This window comes from Salmo trutta, chromosome 24, assembly GCF_901001165.1.
Source record: "Salmo trutta chromosome 24, fSalTru1.1, whole genome shotgun sequence".
NCBI lineage: Eukaryota > Metazoa > Chordata > Actinopteri > Salmoniformes > Salmonidae > Salmo > Salmo trutta.
This window is the reverse complement of record NC_042980.1, coordinates 10,429,571-10,447,822: the sequence shown is the minus strand read 5'-3', so window position 1 is coordinate 10,447,822 and position 18,252 is coordinate 10,429,571. Positions and strand designations below refer to the sequence as shown.

At 41.2% G+C, this 18,252-nt stretch overlaps 1 protein-coding gene across 7 annotated transcripts in view; it reads right to left on the bottom strand.

The window, feature by feature from the left end:
- glsb (glutaminase b) overlaps positions 1 to 18,252 on the bottom strand; it is a 59,347-nt gene that overhangs the window by 2,798 nt on the left and 38,297 nt on the right. For 4 of the 7 annotated variants that reach the window (XM_029710908.1, XM_029710909.1, XM_029710910.1 and 1 more), the window contains exons 10-17: positions 16,445 to 16,511; positions 14,246 to 14,296; positions 13,408 to 13,584; positions 12,370 to 12,501; positions 9,768 to 9,860; positions 907 to 968; positions 601 to 677; positions 251 to 314 (exon numbers count right to left, since the gene is read on the bottom strand). In XM_029710908.1, the coding sequence (XP_029566768.1) occupies positions 251 to 314; positions 601 to 677; positions 907 to 968; positions 9,768 to 9,860; positions 12,370 to 12,501; positions 13,408 to 13,584; positions 14,246 to 14,296; positions 16,445 to 16,511 (723 nt within the window). Of the gene's footprint in view, positions 1 to 250; positions 315 to 600; positions 678 to 906; positions 969 to 4,477; positions 9,074 to 9,767; positions 9,861 to 12,369; positions 12,502 to 13,407; positions 13,585 to 14,245; positions 14,297 to 16,444; positions 16,512 to 18,252 lie in introns of those variants that run through there. The other 3 variants (XM_029710914.1, XM_029710915.1, XM_029710913.1) reach the window with 2 other exon arrangements.

Below are 18,252 nucleotides of genomic sequence, written 5' to 3'. Positions count from 1 at the left end.
CTATAGGGAAAGATAACGAGCGTGACTGACTGGGGGTTAGACTGGCCTACAACGGCATAGTTCTGGGAGCTAACACTAGTTGTTGTGAAAATGACAGGGTACAAACAAAAGTGTTATTTTGGAGTGGGAGTACACTTGTATTGTAGACGCTTACTATCACTCGAGAGACGGTATCATATACTTGTCTACCCACACAAAAAGAAACACCTAAAAAAACACAAGGCAGACAGACAAGTTTCTGTTGGCTTACCTATCCCTGGGAACAGGGTTCACCTTGCACGCCTCTAAGAGGAAGCGCACCACCTCTGCATGTCCTGAAAGTAGAGCAGATGGCGGAGTTACGTAAGAAACAAAAAACACACACACACACACACACACACACACACACACACACACACACACACACACACACACACACACACACACACACACACACACTGCAGCAAAGACGTCACACACTTCGCAATGCAGCTGCCAAGGGACAGCAAATTAACCCCTACGAAACAGAGGGGGCTGAGTCTGCCAGTCCCTCCCAGAGGACCCTGACATACACACAATTTGTCCCCGTGTGTGACAGGAAAGGGAGGCTGTGAGACGCACCTTCTGCTGCTGCAACATGTAGAGCTGTCCTGGAGTCATAGTCCCTCTGCTCCATGTCCATGGAGGAGAGGGCAAACCTGCAGACACACCGACAGAAAAGGTCAGCAGTGTCACAGAGATGGAAGATAACGGGCAGAGAAAGAAGACAGAAGTAATTCAGAGATACAAAAGAAGACGGATCATTATGAACAAAGGTATAATTACTCAAGTTTTATGAATTTAACATGATTTTTAAAAAAAAGTCATTTTCAATGCGTGTTTGTCAGTGTGTGTGTCATCTGTGTGTAAGAGAGCTGCGTACTGTACCTCCTTAGTGCCGAGACGTCTCCGGTGTAGGCGGCAAACAGGAGATTGATGACAGACTTGACCTGGAGAGAAGGAGGAAAGCAGTTTGTGGAAACAGGCAAACACACACGCATGGGGTGGGGGATATGTGCCCTACCACAGTCCTTAACCAGCTAAGAGAGAAGCGGAATCTGCCAAACATCAATCAGGACTTCTGGATCCCAATCAACTCCTTACAAAACCCCCATGGCAATGGCAGTATTATTAATTATGTAGAATGTAATGCAATGTAAGACTTGCCAGGAGGCCTTTTTACCCCCTTATGTCTAAGCATCTCTCATAGTGACTGACTGAATAGCATCGATTCATTCTTTTGAGAAATGGCAGCGTGAAAATAGGCTACATCCTATATCATAAGCCTTGAGACATTGAAAACGATCATATATGACCTGTTAACTTTGGTGTTGTCAAAACATGACTCAAGGCTCCTTAAGAAGCATCTTATTAACTGGGTGGCAGAATAGAGAACCTTGGCTAATAAAGCTGTCAATATTTAATATTGTCCCAATATATATATATATATTTTTTTAATTCTACTAACTATTTGTGTGCAGTGAGAACACTGTGTGCAGTTAGTAAGACCAATAGGTATGTTTGTGAGTAGTGAGTGTATTAGGAGTGATTTAGGAGTTAAGAGTGAGTTCTCTAGCCCCAGGCAAACCGTGAGTCCTGGCTCAAGCTGTAGGCTACAGGGAATATTGACAGATTTATTAGCCAAGGTTCTCTATTCTGCCACCCAGTCAATAAGATACTTCTTAAGGAGCCTTGAGTCATGTTTGAGGAGCTACCAGTATTGACTACAGACCAGATACTATGGTTGGATTCTGGCAGTGTTTTCTAAAGAGTTGACTGGAGAAATAAAAAAGGTAGAGATCCACATATTGGGAGTAACACTATGGCACTAGCATAGAAATAGAATTATGGAATACAATTTGAGCGTATTGTCCATTTACTAACTTGAAGCTTTAGCAGACTGTGTGGCTTTTCTGCTGCATTGCAGGCTATGGGTCTGTGGTAGCTTTCTCTAATCTAATCATCAACCACTAGAGGGTGCTGAAACATTACTGAAGGCATAGTGACATTGCCTTCAGTAAATGGTCTCATGTTTTTCCCATTTGGGTGGCTGTGGTATTGTGGGTAGAGCTTCAAAGCGTCACAGTCTAATCATGTGAACTACTGTTTGGATCGGAGTTAGATGCTTTAGATACTCAACTGTACTGGAGTGAATTAAAAGAGTGAATTAAAAAAAATAAAAAAATAAAACAGTCAACAGTGCTGGGTATCAAAAGCATAAAACCCTTGATTCACATTCACAACAAACCAGTAAACCAATCAATTAATGCATTAATCAGTTAATGACAATATGGAGTTATTACCAATTTAGATGTTTTTTTTTGCTTGGGGAGGAACAGTTGTACAGTATTTCTGTAACATCTCAGAATCATTTTGATGATGCTGCAGAATTCAGAGACAACTGCCCAAAACAGAACATATCGGAGCTCCACATCACAGTAAAACACCAATCAGAACAGAATAAAGCATAGCTGTAAGTAGCATAGCTGGCAGAACTGAACCAAGTAGAATAGAGTAGAGCAAAGGCATTTAGCAGACCAGTGTCACAACTCAGTAGCAGAAAATAACTAGTTAGACAGCTGAGCGCAAAGCAGTCGTTCCATATCATTTCAGCAAGCCCTGACACCCATCATCTCAGAATGTTCTGAAATCGTTTTTTTGTAGTTAGAAGCAGATAAAATGTGCATTTCTGCAACATTATTTTCTTAAAATGGAATTTGATCTGAGAAATTAAGCTAATTGATTGCAACCAATTTGGCCCTTTCAAATTTATAGGATTCATATAATATTCAATAAATATAGTAACCAACATCCAATTTAGACTCAACTTCTTCTTCTTCTTACTATTGAGTAAGACATGAGGAAACTAATACAATGGTTAAAAGCCACCCACGGACCCCCCACACCAATCCCACCCCAACAACCAGTATACAGTATCCGTTCTGTCTGACAAGTAAGTATGGAGCTGCGGCTTGAAGTATTGCTTCTTCATCTTATGTGATGTATTCCTGTGAATCTAAATATCCCCCCCCCTCCACGTTCAAAGAAATTAGCCATTGAAGTCACTTGCATTATTTACCACAAAAAGATAGCATCCTTTTCCAACCCACAATCATCAACAAACATGGGCTATGTAGGCTAGTTTTGATATAAACACAAAAGTACACACCCAATGTGTGGCAGAGAATCTCTGAACCACGCTGTTCATATGGGGCCAGGGAGGCGTTTTGGACCGAGATTCTTTTGACTATTAAGAGGCTAGACACGGACATGTCACTTAGACACGCCCAGTCTGAGCATTGTGCCAATGGGGGAAATGTAACACCATTGGCATTTGACCAAAATTGCCACTGCCATAGAAATATAAGTAAATCGTGTAATTCTATGGCAGTGACTACATCTCCCCCACACAGGTATTATAATATGTGTTTGAATCCAATCTGGCCTATATCAGCCCAGCCCTACACAGACACAGGTCACTGTAGGTTAGAACACACTGCAACACACAACAAGCGAGCACAGCATGTCAAGGGTAGTCCAGCACATTCCCATAAAAAATGTCTAGACTGTATACAAAAGTGTATACAATTCAACCTATTAAAACAGAACTGGCTCAAAAGAGGCCAATTTTGATTACTAAATAACTTAACTACTTTGATAGTTATTACCCCCCTTATCACCCTGAAGCCGAAACAGTGACTTTTCAGTCACGTTTGTTATAAGTGTGATGGATGTTCCTTGACAGACTGAAAAAGAATGGCTACAACAGAAATACAATTCACTAACCATACTATACAGACAGACATAGTACAGCAAGGAACACAGTTGCCAGCAAAGAGAGCACACTTGACTTAACTCACCAAGTAAAAACTGGTTCAGAACAATGACCGGAGTGCGAGCATACAGACCAAGCTCACACAGATCAAGCACAATGCATTCTGGGGTCTCTTCTGATTGGTTCCATCAACTCTGAAAGGATGCACTGCACTGCATACCACACAAGACCCCTCCCCAAATCACCCACCCCCCTCACCTTTCTTTTACCTGCTCAGGTTGAACTGTGACCAGAAGAGTCAAAGCTAGCCACAGAAACTGCACTTTCAAAGTATTTATCACACAGACATGATCAGGTACAGTATTTACTTGGGAATTATATGGTAAAATGGTAATTACATAAGAATAACCAACTAGTTAACATTAAATTACTGATTGTTACAGATTGTTTAAGATTCATTAAAACCTCTAGGCACCGTTTAGTACAAACCAGATACAAAATGACCAATTGTGTTGAAAGTAAGTATCAAAAACTACCCATTGATACCACAATTTCCTAGTAAGCGAATACCAGTTGAATACCAGTGGAAACAATATAACAAAGTGCTATCACAAAATCTGTTAACTAATAAAACAACAGGGCTAAACCACTTAGTTTCAATTGTGGTAATTTAACAAACAGGTATTTGTTGGTTATAGTACTTTATTGGGTTATAACATGGGGCAGCAAGGCAACATGGTTTCAACAAGTACTTCACCTGTCATTGCAACACACTTCTAGCATTACAACTACTGAAGCTCTTTGCTTGTATTTGCAATACTGGCCTCTTGTAGAACTACAAAGTTCTACAAGACAAATACCTAGTGTTCTCATCCAAACCAAGAGTCAGTGTCTTTACTATGAGGAGAAAGCAACACCCTTTTATGCCCAAGACACCAAAACCAGTTTGAGCTAGAGTAATAAATCAACATTCCAGGTAGATCCGGTTAAGATCTGAGGAGCTCACGAGAAGTTCACGTTAAATGCACTGATACACATTCTCAATAAGTTAACAGTGTAGGCTGCTGGTGTGTTTAGTGTATAAGACTTGGAGGGCTATAGCTGTTTTCCCCAAGGCACAGATATGGAATGAAACAGAAAATAAACATGCAAGGAGGACTAAAATGAACTTTAAAATATCAAGGGGGGATTCAAACACATTTATTAAATCATACAAAAATATGCCATTTGAAAGAAATAGTAAAATAATGACATTGTGGGAAACAAACATGTTGCTGTGAAATCAAAAATTGTAATGACAATACTGGTACGGCATACAAAAAGACCTTGTGTAAAATTTGACTGGGGTTATTAGTCACATTTTGCAGTAGAGTAGAAAGGTTCAGTAAGCCACATAACTTCCTCCTGTAGCCTCTAATGTCAACCTAACTCCTAAGTCTTGCAAGCTTTCAGCCCCTGCATTCTCCATATTATGTCAACATGGGCAAGACATTAGAAAACCCACTCAAATGTGTTTCAGAAAACACAAGTAGCAGGAAAAAAAAAGATACATTTTCAGTACAAATAAATAGGATTGATTTAACAGAACTTATTATTTGGTAAATTAGCATTAGCAAGCAAGTTAACATTAGCTGCTAGGCTAGCTACAGCTAGCTTCACTCCACAGTGACAGAGGCTTGTGAATGCTTTGCACCACACACTGACTGACATCTCAAAGGCCTACACTTAAAAAAAAACATCCTTAGTGAAATAGTAGTCCTAGTTCCAAATCACAATTTTAAATGAAGTCGAAGCATATAGACATGACAAAACAACAAAAATATATTTTAAGTAAAAGTCTGATACTAAAAAAAGCTAAAAACAAACTAAAAGTATATGGGATAGGGTGGGGTCAAGTCAGTCAATTCAGGAATTCCAATTCAATTAATAAATTCCAATTCAATAATTGAAAAACAGGGCATCTATGTTCAATAACTTGTCAACAAACTGAAAGGGAGAAGCCATGTATCTTTCAAATTCTTTCCATTTATGAATTTCACATTTAAATCACTTCCTGAATTGACTTCAATTCAAATTGACCTCAACCTTGGCCGGTATGGGACCCATAGACTTACATGGACCCACGAGAAGAGCACATTCATGACGAAGTCATGGGTAACATAGAGCTACTACAGTGTATACCAATTCAACAGTTCCGTTTCAAGCATGATTGGATAAAAACATTGAAAGAAAAACAGCAGCCCCAGCAGCAGGACACCCAAGGCCTTGACTGACGTGCATGTGCAAATGTGGCCAACGTTTGTTGTGAAATAAGTTGATTCCCTTGCCGTTCTGCGCTGCTGTTGAGTTTCATCAAGCTTACTGCAAGATAACAATCCCCCCAAAACACACGCACGTCAGGCAAATACAGTCTTTGGGAAAACTGTAGATACTGTACAGTGCACATGGAAATAAACATGATGCATTCTTAAGCTACAGTATAGATAAGAGGACTGGTTTCCCCTTCCTCTTTAAGGGTAGCTAAGCGTCATTCACAGTAATAATACGGATTAAATATAATTGGTAACAATGTGTGATCACACTTTCTCTCAATGGTATACTGACTTGTACAATACATATACGTACATATACGTATGACCTATATAACCATGATATGCCATCCGACATATACATACTGCAACTGTCTATGGAATTGATCCAGCAGGATTCTACTAGGCTATGTCATGAAAACTAAAGGGTTGTGCGGTGTCTTGTCTGTCTGGGCCAGGGTTAATGTCCCCTCAGCATGCGTCACAGCTTAGATCAACACGTTACACACACACACACACACACACCTCAAATACAAAAAGGCGCACACACACACAAAAGGGGGTGGAATGAATCACCTTTCACGTCCTTGATGAAAAGCTTCGGTCCACTCAACAGCAGTTGAGAAATCGGCTCATGTGAGATGCGTTGCTGGTATGTGAAAGGTAAAGCACTGGTATGGAAGTTAGAATGGTCCGACTGACATTGTCTCCGTGTCACGCCTGATAAGTGCCTTATCGTTATAGTCTCAGTTTGCTCTTCTAAAAGCATACTACAAGCTCTATGCAGACGCGAATATCGAAGTGTCGCAATGTCATTTTCATCACAAAAGGGGCGGCTCCTTGTACTGTTTTACTACCTGAAAATTGAGACATGCAGTATCATTACTTCTGCAGCCGTGGGGGCAGTATTATTGCTTGGTTCCTTGATCTGATATATATATAGGCGATTCATCAAAGTAGACTATTTTGCATTGATAACCAAATATAACCTCAGCAACTGTTCAAAAAGTAAACCAAAAAAAGAATCCACCCAAAACGGTATTTGTTTAGAAATAATAACTAGTGATTACAGGCTACTGTGAAATGGTAGAACCTGCTGTAGCCAACTTGCTAGCCATGTGCTTTTTTACTCCATGACCAAAACATGCTGTTCTATTTTTAACTGATATGGGAATGAATACACAAGCAGTATATCAAACTGGGATAACCAGCAAGTAGAAGAATATTTGCCAGGGCATATTTCTAAATGATAAATCTGATTATTTCACATGGAGATGTGGGAAGCTAAAAAGACTAGCTAGCTTGCTATGTTTTAGCCAGGTTAAAGCCAGCTAGCTACTATAAGCAAGGGAAGGCTACTGTTCCTTGTTTTCAAAAAAATGAAAAGACCAAAAGAAAAAAAAGAAAAGGGAGGGACCGGAAAGGATATCCTGTTACCAAAAGGTGTCCTCTACTCCAAAAATCCCACTTCACCCACACATAGATCAACAGAGTTACGCTTGTCAACGAGCCTGTCAACGCATACAAATATAATGACATTATATTTCTATGTGTCAAAGCACAACACTCCACATCTTCCCTTGGCTTTTGGTTTGAGAAAACCTCCCTCGCTTTGGTTAACAAACAAAACAAAAACATTACAATGGGCCTAATACCCACACTGGCATGTTTGACAGATACAGGACTTCAAACCTGTCAGTAGATATTGAAGCACACATGAAATGATGAATCAAGTCTACATGCAAAGCCTCAATCTGAGCCAGGCAATCCCTTCAGGCAGGCCCCTAAAGTCTGACATTCTAGACAGGCAGCCTGAAGGGCTTCCCTCAGCTCTGCAGGGACACCAAGAACACAAGGGATGCATTTCAAACTCATAAAAGACACACCCTCGTCCACTTACCCTCGCCTTATTCCCTAGGGGGAATCCCCACAGCCATATTTGTCGTCGGTCCAAATGATTAGCCAAGCAAAGGAAGTATTCAACGTAAGCCCCTCAGCCCTCGTTTTTAATAGAGTTTGCGAGTGTACAATTATGTTCGCGTCGGGGTCTGAGACACCCCATAATTAAATTCGCGATGATTGTACATCCGCTAAGAAAAGTCCGCCAAAACTTAAAACCTCAACGTCAATATGGAGTCAACATACAAGTGTAAGTAAAAACGAATGTAAAGTTACAAATTGTACTACACAAACATGTCTCGTAAAAGTAATGATGTTTTTGTTTGGTTATCTTTTGGAAATTGTAGAAATAAAACATTTTCCTTCTTCTGAAGTTCCAGCTAGACATGCTAACGTTATTTAGCTAATTCATTTGTTAGCTATGATACAGTAGGCATATTTTAATAATTATGTAGTTAATATAAGTAGACATGCACTCATAATTGGCTGTCGCGCATATAAAGCACCCACAAGCTGATGTGGGTGAATGAAAACCCAATCGTTGCGGGATGAACGAGTGAACGAATTTCCGGGCAAGTGAGGTCCATTTAAAAATCATGCCTTCCTTCAAACTCGCCCTGCAAGTGTATACTTGTCAGACGTCATGATACATCATCAGAAGTGTCCACTTCATTTGAGGGCGTGTCTGTTAAGTGTTTGGATTGCAGCCACTGACACACAAATAAAATAAAATTACAGTAACCCAGGTAGGATCAATTATCATTCATCACCAGTACATAATGTGACATTACATTATGTAAAAAAAAAAAAAAAACTTATAGAAATAAATAATCCTCTTGATAATTTATATAAATATATGAAGTCATATATGGGTGTAGAAAGGGGACAGGAGAAGGTGGGAGGTGAGGGGGGGGGGGTCCTAGTTGCGCTCCCCGACACTCTCCATCCTATAGACTACAGTGGTGGAGCTGTCCTCGTGGCAATCAGTGGGCACCACCTTTTTCCACAGAGAGTCTTTGAGAGCTAGCTCTTGCTGAAGGCTCTCGTAATCCATTGGTCCGAAGGTAAACTGCTGTTTCAAGCAACATGGGATAACAGATTAGTCGGGTCTGCCTGCACATGCCACGAGTGCGGCTGCTCTAGGGATGTGTGTGTGTGTGTGTGTGACTATCTATGCGTGGTTGGTAATGTGTTAAGTTCTGTAACTATGTAATGGAGAATGTGTCGGCCTTTCTTTATTGTGTCTATGACTGCTTGGCGTGTGTGTATGTCTGGTTTGCTCTGACAGAGATGCCACTTGCCTCTCAACATACTGATTAAAACACTATTAGACCAAAAGGAAAAAGGAAAGGATAATTCAAAATCAATCCTAACCTTTCATTAATATTTTTTAACCAAGCATGCCAAAGCTTACTGACCTTGAGATTAAACAAAATTAAAATGACAATCCCCTCCAAAAGGGCAAACCAGATAAACAAGTGAATTCCCCAAAATATATCTAAAATTATCAAACATCCACAAACATAATCCAAATGTCAATAAATTAGAGTGTACTGTAGCTATCTAAATAACTAGGGCAACAAATTTTCTTTAGGAACTCTCATTAGCGGCCCTTAAGGTATTCGGCTACAGCCAATTTAGCACCATTAAAATCAGGCACATTCTGTCATTCTGGGAAGGTGTGGTAACAATGGAAGAGGGGTGCGTCTGTGTGCGTGTGGAAAGGCGTGTGTGTGGAGGGGATGGTTGTTTCTATGTGTACTCACCCTCTGGTCGCCTCCCTCCCTGCGAGGATCGTGCTTCTTGGCAAAGTGCCTCAGGTTGTCGTAGTTGTGGAAGTTAAAGAGAGACACCAGGTCCTGAAACGCATAGAATGAGAGAGGGTCATGTTCAGAGGGAGGGAGGGAGACACAGAGAGAAAAAGACAGACAGAGTGACAGACAGAGAGAGCGAGTGAGACAGAGGGTGAAAGAAACAGAAAGAGAGCTCGGACTAAAAATCTAAACTCGAGTGTATCAGAATAGCGGTGGGCTGGGATTCGATCCTCATGCGGACATGTCTGTACATGTCATGTGCTGAAGGCGGTGACGCTAACCATTTGTCTAGTGGCAATGCCAGGTCACATGAGTAGGTAGAGTTAACACCAGAATTAGTATCAGCTAGAGAACACCTGGCCTTGATGGACCCTCCTTCCAGCCAATGATGCATCAGCATTCTAACAGTCTAATAAACACATTTCATATATGCTATCGGAAGAATAATAATTTGGTTGTGTTTATGAAGGTCTTACATAATATTAGAATACTAAAAAACTATTACTTCAAATAACAATTGTATGAGCTTATGTTACTCTAGTCTATAAATAAAAAAGAAAAACCACTAATTCAAGAGTTAAATCCATCACAACGGAATCATTATAATTTAGTTTTTGCAGGTTTAAAGAAACATTGTGATAATAAGAAAATGTATTTAAAAAAAAAACTATAGCATATTTTAATGTATTATGTTACTAGTCTTTGCTTAATAGCCAGAGCAATGCTGCCTCACAAGTGGCCATATGCTGAAAGTATGGACAACCCAGACATTCTTGTAAAAAGTGATATTTGGAAATATTTATTTATTTGACAACGGGAATTGTCATAAACGGCAGAATATGCCTTTCTGAAACTATATAGAAATCAAAATGTTTGACCTGCATGTGACTCAGAATGAGGATTTGATAAAGTGATGCTCCTTTCCCTGCATCTGTCAATTCCAAGCTGCGCCCATCTCTTCATGTACAATTTGACAACTGATAATATTGTCACTCAAATCAGACTATTGTCAATTTAATCTTATCTTTAGGCTAACTTTTATTACGTGTGAAATTAGTTTCGGTATAGTTGATGAGCCGGCTGTGCAGGCTGACTGGCATCGTTTGCTTCCCCTCGCTCATCAACTTGGATAGAGTCAAGGATATGTTTTGCATGATTCATTTCCCTTACAATAAATTGGATTAGCAATAGAGTAATAGTAAATAAAACAGTAACAGCTTCTTTTTACAAAGTAAAACATGAAAGAGAATGATATCAACCCGCAAGGCGCGCATTCAAATGATTTGGTATAAACATGAGCGCCAAGGCTGATAAATAAGCATAAAACTCAGCATTACACTATTGTTGTTCCAAATTAAAATCAACCTCTTCTCCCTCCTTGTCGTTCAGCTAGGCCTAATTTTGAATTCAATTGGGAAGTAAAGTGCACAATTAATCGCCCATTCATCCATTTGTCATTCATTCAGTGAGGAGAGAGAGACTCATTAGCACGTGGCTGAGTAAAGGCTCTAAATCATTTTCTGTTTGTGATAAAAAAAAATATATAATAATAATAATTTAAAAAAAATTAAAAAATCTAAACATCAGTGGCCGTTGGCCTATGGCAGTTCTAGTGTTAAAGAACATTGCGTTCTTGAACTACATGTTGACAGTGATCCCTGGCATTGTTTTCCAGCCATGCGATCTAATCAATCATCACTTTGTTATTAAGGAGCAGACTAGCGTGGGGCCTCTCTCTACGGCTCAGAGCTGTATCTGTACGTAACCTCACCGCCAATGACTGGGCCTCAATGAGAAAGCACCTACTAGTTCACTATGGGATATCACAAGTAAACATACATCTTCATACAGTATGTACCATTCATAAATCTTGTTATGCAACACAAGTCATACTGCGTACCATTGTGTGAAATGCCATAACCAGCTTAGTTGGCGCAAACAGAAACTAGCATCCATCCAATTTTTTTATACTTGTTTGAGTAGAGTAGACAGTAGAGAGTAGAGTATTACTTTATTGATCCCAACTTGGGAAATAGTTTTATGCGTCTGTGTCTATGTACTCGTCTGCACAATGAGTTTCTTTGCAGGAACAATAAAGTTTGAATTGTAGCATGAAGACTAGCTTAGGTTCCGAATCAAACTGTATGCATTCACTTCCCCCGTGACGCAGCAAAATAGAGGAGTCAGACAGTGACTTATGAATTAATAATGCCTGGCGGGGAAGAGAAAAATTACTAGGGGGGAGAGGAGAGAGATGACGAAGCTATTTGGGCCCGGAAATGCACTAAATAAGGTGTTTCTGTGAGGCCTTGTCAGATGCTCCAGGAGGACTAGTTGGCTAGGCTAGCTCATTTCTGATGGTAGAAAAATGTATATGCAGTGGCGGCTCAGGGAGCGGGAGATAAGAAAGGGCGATATATAATAAGATGTAGAAATATGATCATGTGTGAGGGTGGTAGTAGTAATACGTGTGTGTGTGTGTGTGTGGGGGGGGGGGGGGCTGAGTATGTCTATGCGGAGGTGTCAATGTGTGTTTGTCAGTGTGTCCCCGTACCGTGCAGAACTGAATGCCTCTGACACTGTTGCCCAGCTTGTCCAGTGGAGGAGACCAGCACATGATGCCCATGACGTTGGGCACCACCAGAAGGATGCCCCCTGCCACGCCCGACTTGGCTGGCAAGCCCACCTAGAGACACAAAGACGCAGGGAGAGGTTACCCACAACTCTGTGGACATCAGGGCCCAAAATGTAAGAAGTGCATTATCTAGGATAAGCTCCCCTTATTCATTATGATCGAAGACAAAAGTGATCCAATATTAACAATCATACTCAGACTCAAGGTGAATACAGGCCCAGGGCATTATACACACTAAGAGTAAGTGACAGACAGACACACAGAGTGAAAGCAATGAAGGAAAGCATAGGACCTACAGCAGGGATCAACTAGATTCAGCCGCTGGGCCAATTTTTTTCTTGAGAGGATGGTCTGGGGAATAATTTGTAGACTGCAAATTGACCGCAAGAAGCCCAAACAGATATAATATTTGACTAATACATAACCATTTCAAACCTTGTTTACATTTGTATACGATCACGTGTCTCCCTATTATGCGTGGGAATACTTGATTGGATAATCGCGCAACATCTGATTGGATAATCCTCCATGGGGGCTATAGGTAGACCATTGACCTGGTTTGTTCTGGCAAGGACAGCGACTGGAGCCCAGTGGAGGGCAATTGGGGACATTGTGGGGCAGAGACAGGCTGGATGGGACTAAAAGGGTCATATTGGGCAGGAGGAAAAGGCAGATGTTGTCAGAGAGTGGCAGTATTAGGCAGAATAAGCTGTGCTTTAACTGGACCACAAAAGTCAATGTTGTGGACTGACACTCAAGATGCATCTCAATAGTGTAAAATGGCTTCCTTTTCTTGTCTCCTCTCTTTCATCTGCACTTTTCTGAAGAAAAAAAACAGGCCAGGTGAAAGCAATTTTTTTTGTCAGAGCAGATAAAGAACGGGAGACTGTGGAACATTTATATACAGCAGTGTTGTGGTGCTATATGAGCTATGGCGGTGAGGGACAGTGTACTCACGTGGAAGGCGAACTGGCCAGAGAAGTCGTACATGCCGCAGGAGTGCATGAGGCTCAGCGTGTCACGCACTGCCTCCGGGCTCAGCACGCGCTCACCCGTGATTGGACAGAAGCCGCCGTTGGCCAGGGTGGCCGCCATGACGCTGGCGCTCTCGCAGGTCACCTCGATGGAGCATAGCTGGAGGGACACAGACAGTTACAACACAAATGTAAGATCAAGCCAAACAGTTATAGTGATAGAAATATATTAATATAGAACATGCACACATAATAAATATAGGAGTGAAATGTGAGTCTAGGGCATTGCGTACTCAATTCTTCTCCTGTCACAATATTGCCCCCAATCTGGATGAAAACATACTACAGTATAATCAAAATAGAGTGTATGCATAGAAAATGAAAACAATATACTATAATCAAAGTATATGCATTTACATGGAGTATAATGTACCCAGTACAACTACTCCTCTCTCTAGTCCTTCTATGGTTTTAGGAAAGACTCCAGGTTATGCGAGTTCTCAGTGGGCCAAGGCAAACATTACCAAAGGACCAGCATGACCGGAGCCTATAGGTCAGTGGGCTGCCAGCGCGACACCAGAGAAGAAGGCTGTCAACACCTAAAGGGATGTGACGTCAACACAGCTATCCCATTACACACATGCGTGCGCATGCACACATTTCCCTTCTCAGCCAGAGAAGCACATGAACAAAGTCAGTCACCAGACCCAAAAAGAGAGAGGGGGAGGATTCACAATCCAGCCATTAAAATTAGCCTGTCCTCCCCATTTCTCCCTCCACTGGCAGTGTGTACTTGTTGTGGGCTGTCTGTCTGTATGTACCTGGAAGTAGAAATCCAGAATGGACGTCATGTCTGTCCCCTCAGGAAAACACTGCAGAGAGAGAGAGAGAGAGAGAGAGAGGGAGGAATAGAAAATGAGGAATGAACAGACAGATTACATCCATGCAATATATTTTGACATGACTGACGTGCAGTTCTGTATTTCAGCAATCTTAGATTATACATTGGACAGAGACAGAGAGCGAGATGGCTTAAGTTCAGTTACTCCTTATTAAGGAAAGATAGAGTAGCTCCTAAATCAAAATAAATACAGTTGAAGTCAGAAATGTACATACACCTTAGCCAAATACATTTAAAACTCAGTTTGTCACAATTCCTGTCATTTAATGCTAGTAAAAATTCCCTGTCTTAGGTCAGAAGGATCGGCACTTTATTTTAAGTATGTGAAATGCCAGAATAATAGTAGAGTGATTTATTTTAGCTTTTATTTATTTCACCACATTCCCAGTGGGTCAGAAGTTTACATACACTCAATTAGTATTCGGTAGCATTGCCTTTAAATTGTTTAACTTTGGTCAAACGTTTCAGGTAGCCTTCCACAAGCTTCCCACAATAAGTTGGGTGAATTTTGGCCCATTCCTCTTGACAGAGCTGGTGTAACTGAGTCAGGTTTGTAGGCCTCCTTGCTCACACACGCTTTTTCAGTTCTGCCCACACATTTTCTATAGGATTGAAGTCAGGGCTTTGTGATGGCCACTCCCAATTCCTTGACTTTGTTGTCCTTAAGCCATTTTGCCACAATTTTGGAAGCATGCTTGGGGTCATTGTCCATTTGGAAGACCCATTTGCGACCAAGCTTTAACTTCCTGACTGATGTCTTGAGATGTTGCTTCAATATATCCACATGATTTTCCTCCCTCATGATGCCATCTATTTTGTGAAGTGCACCAGTCCCTCCTGCAGCAAAGCACCCCCACAACATGATGCTGCCACCTCCGTGCTGCCACCTCCGTGCTTCACGGTTGGTGTTCTTCGGCTTGCTTTATGTTCTTCCAAACATAAAGATGGTCATTATGGCCAAACAGTTCTATTTTTGTTTCATCCGACCATAGGACATTTCTCCAAAAAGTACAATCTTTGTCCCCATGTGCAGTTGCAAATCGTAGTCTGGCTTTTTTATGGCGGTTTTGAAGCAGTGGCTTCTTCCTTGCCGAGTGGCCTTTCAGGTTATGTCGATATAGGACTCGTTTTACTGTGGATATAGATACTTTTGTACCTGTTTCCTCCAACATCTTCACTTGGCCCGTTGCTGTTTTTCTGGGATTGATTTGCACTTTTTGCACCAAAGTATGTTCCTCTCTAGGAGACAGAACACGTCTCCTTCCTGAGCGGTATGACGGCTGCGTGGTCCCATGGTGTTTATTTGCGTAGTATTGTTTGTACAGATGAACGTGGTACCTTCAGGCATTTGGAAATTGCTCCCAAGGACGAACCAGAATTCTGGAGGCCTACAATTTTTTTCTGAGGTCTTGACTGATTTCTTTTGATTTTCCCATGATGTCAAGCAAAGAGGCACTGAAGCTGAAGGTAGGCCTTCAAATACATCCACAGGTACACCTCCAATTGACTCAAATCATGGCAATTAGCCTATCAGAAGCTTCTAAAGCCATGACATAATTTTATGGAATTCCAAGCTGTTTAAAGGCAGTCAACTCAGTGAATGTAAACTTCTAACCCACTGGAATTGTGATACAGTGAATTATAAGTGAAATAATCTGTCTGTAAACAATTGTTGGAAAAACTAATTGTGTCATGCACACAGTAGATGTCCTAACCGACTTGCCAAAACTATAGTTTGTTAACAAGAAATTTGTGGAGTGGTTGAAAAACGAGTTTTAATGACTCCAGCCTAAGTTTATGTAAACTTCCGACTTCAACTGTAAATAATTTCCACCTACTAGCACTGACTTTGCTGCTAGCTAATTATTTTTTTTAAATGTACTTTCTATGATTGAGATATGTGGCTTTCCCCCCTGGCTACAGTATCTTAAGATGAATGCACTAACTGTAAGTCGCTCTGGATAAGAGTGTCTGCTAAATTACTCAAATTTAAACGTAAAGGCAGCTCTCCGACTTAGCGAGTTGTACAATGGGAACAGCAAACAGTGCCAAGTAAGAGAACAGGGAGGATAAGAGGAAGTGGAAAGATGAGAGGGAGAGATAGCATCACGGTTCTGACCTTCTTTTCTTTCAGGTAGTAACCGATAGCAAAATTCCTGTCTCCTGACTCACGCTCCGACTGGAACCTGGGTAACAAAGAACACAAGAGTTAACAGTCTACACCCATGTGAATTGGTGTGTTTTCTTCCACCACATTCCTTCATTGCGTCATAATTAAAAACCCTCTTCCAACTGAGATCATGAGCCTACTGTGATTAACTACTGTAAACATCCAGACTTTAGACTGCATGCTTGCAGTCTAAACAATGATGAATCATGGAAAGGAGAAGGAGGCCAAACAAAGGGGCTACATCTGAAATGGTGTCCTATTACCTATTTACTGCATTACTTTTGACCAGGGCCCACATAGTGCACTGTATACAGTGCATTCGGAAAGTATTCAGACCCCTTGACTTTTTCCACATTTTGTTACCTTACAGCCTTATTCTAAAGTGGATTAAATAAATGTTTTTACCCATCAATCTACACACAATACCCCATAATGACATAATGAAAACAGGTTAATTTTTTAAACAAATGTATTCAAAATTAAAAACAGAAATACCTTATTTACATAGGTATTCAGACCCTTTGCTATGAGACTCAATTTTGTTCAGCTGCATCCTGTTTCCATTGATCATCCTTGAAATGTTTCTACAACTTGATAAGAGTCCACCTGTGGTAAACTCAATTAATTGGACATGATTTGGAAAGGCACACACACCTGTCTATATAAGGTACCACAGTTGACAGTGCACGTCAGAGCAAAAACCAAGCCATAAGGTCGAAGGAATTGTCCGTAGAGCTCTGAGACAGGATTGTGTTTTGCAGCATTGAAGGTCCCCAAGAACACAGTGGCCTCCATCATTCTTAAATGGAAGAAGTTTGGAACCACCACAACTCTTCCTAGAGCTGGCTGCCCGGCCAAAGTGAGCAATCGGCAGAGAAGGGCCTTGGTCAGAGAGGTGACCAAGAACCCAATGGTCAGTCTGACAGTGCTCCAGAGTTCATCTGTGGAGACAGGAGAGCCTTCCAGAAGGACAACCATCTCTGCAGCACTCCACCAATTAGGCCTTTAATGGTAGTGGCCAGACGGAAACCACTTCTCAGTAAAAGGCGCGTTGACAGGCAGCTTAGAGTTTGCTCAAAGGCACTTAAAGGACTCGCAGGCCATGAGAAACAAGAATCTCTGGTATGATGAAACCAAGATTGAAATGTTTGATCTGAATGCAAAGCGTCACGTCTGAAGGAAACCTGGCACCATCTCTACGGTAAAGCATGGTGGTGGCAGCATCATGCTGTGGGAATGTTTTTCAGAGGCAGGGACTGGGAGACTAGTTAGGATTGAGGGAAAGATGAACGGAGCAAAGTCCAGAGAGATCCTTGATGAGAACCTGCTCCAGAGTGCTTAGGACCTCATACTGGGGCGAAGGTTCACCTACCAACAGGACAACGACCCTAAGCACATTGCCAACAAAACACAGGAGTAGCTTCGGGACAAGTCTCTGAATGCCCTTGAGTGGCCTAGCCAGAGCCCGGACACGATCAAACTTCTCTTGAGAGACCTGAAAATAGCTGTGCAGCAACACTCCCCATCCAACCTGACAGAGCTTGAGAGGATCTGTAGAGAAGAATGGGAAAAACTCCCCAAATACAGGTGTGCCAAGCTTGCAGCTTCATACCCAAGAAGATTCAAGGCTGTAATCGCTGCCAAACGTGCTTCAACAAAGTACTGAGTAAAGGGTCTGAATACTTATGTAAATGAGATATTTCAGTAATACATTTTATTTGTAATAAATGTGCAAACATTTCTAACAATCAGTTTTT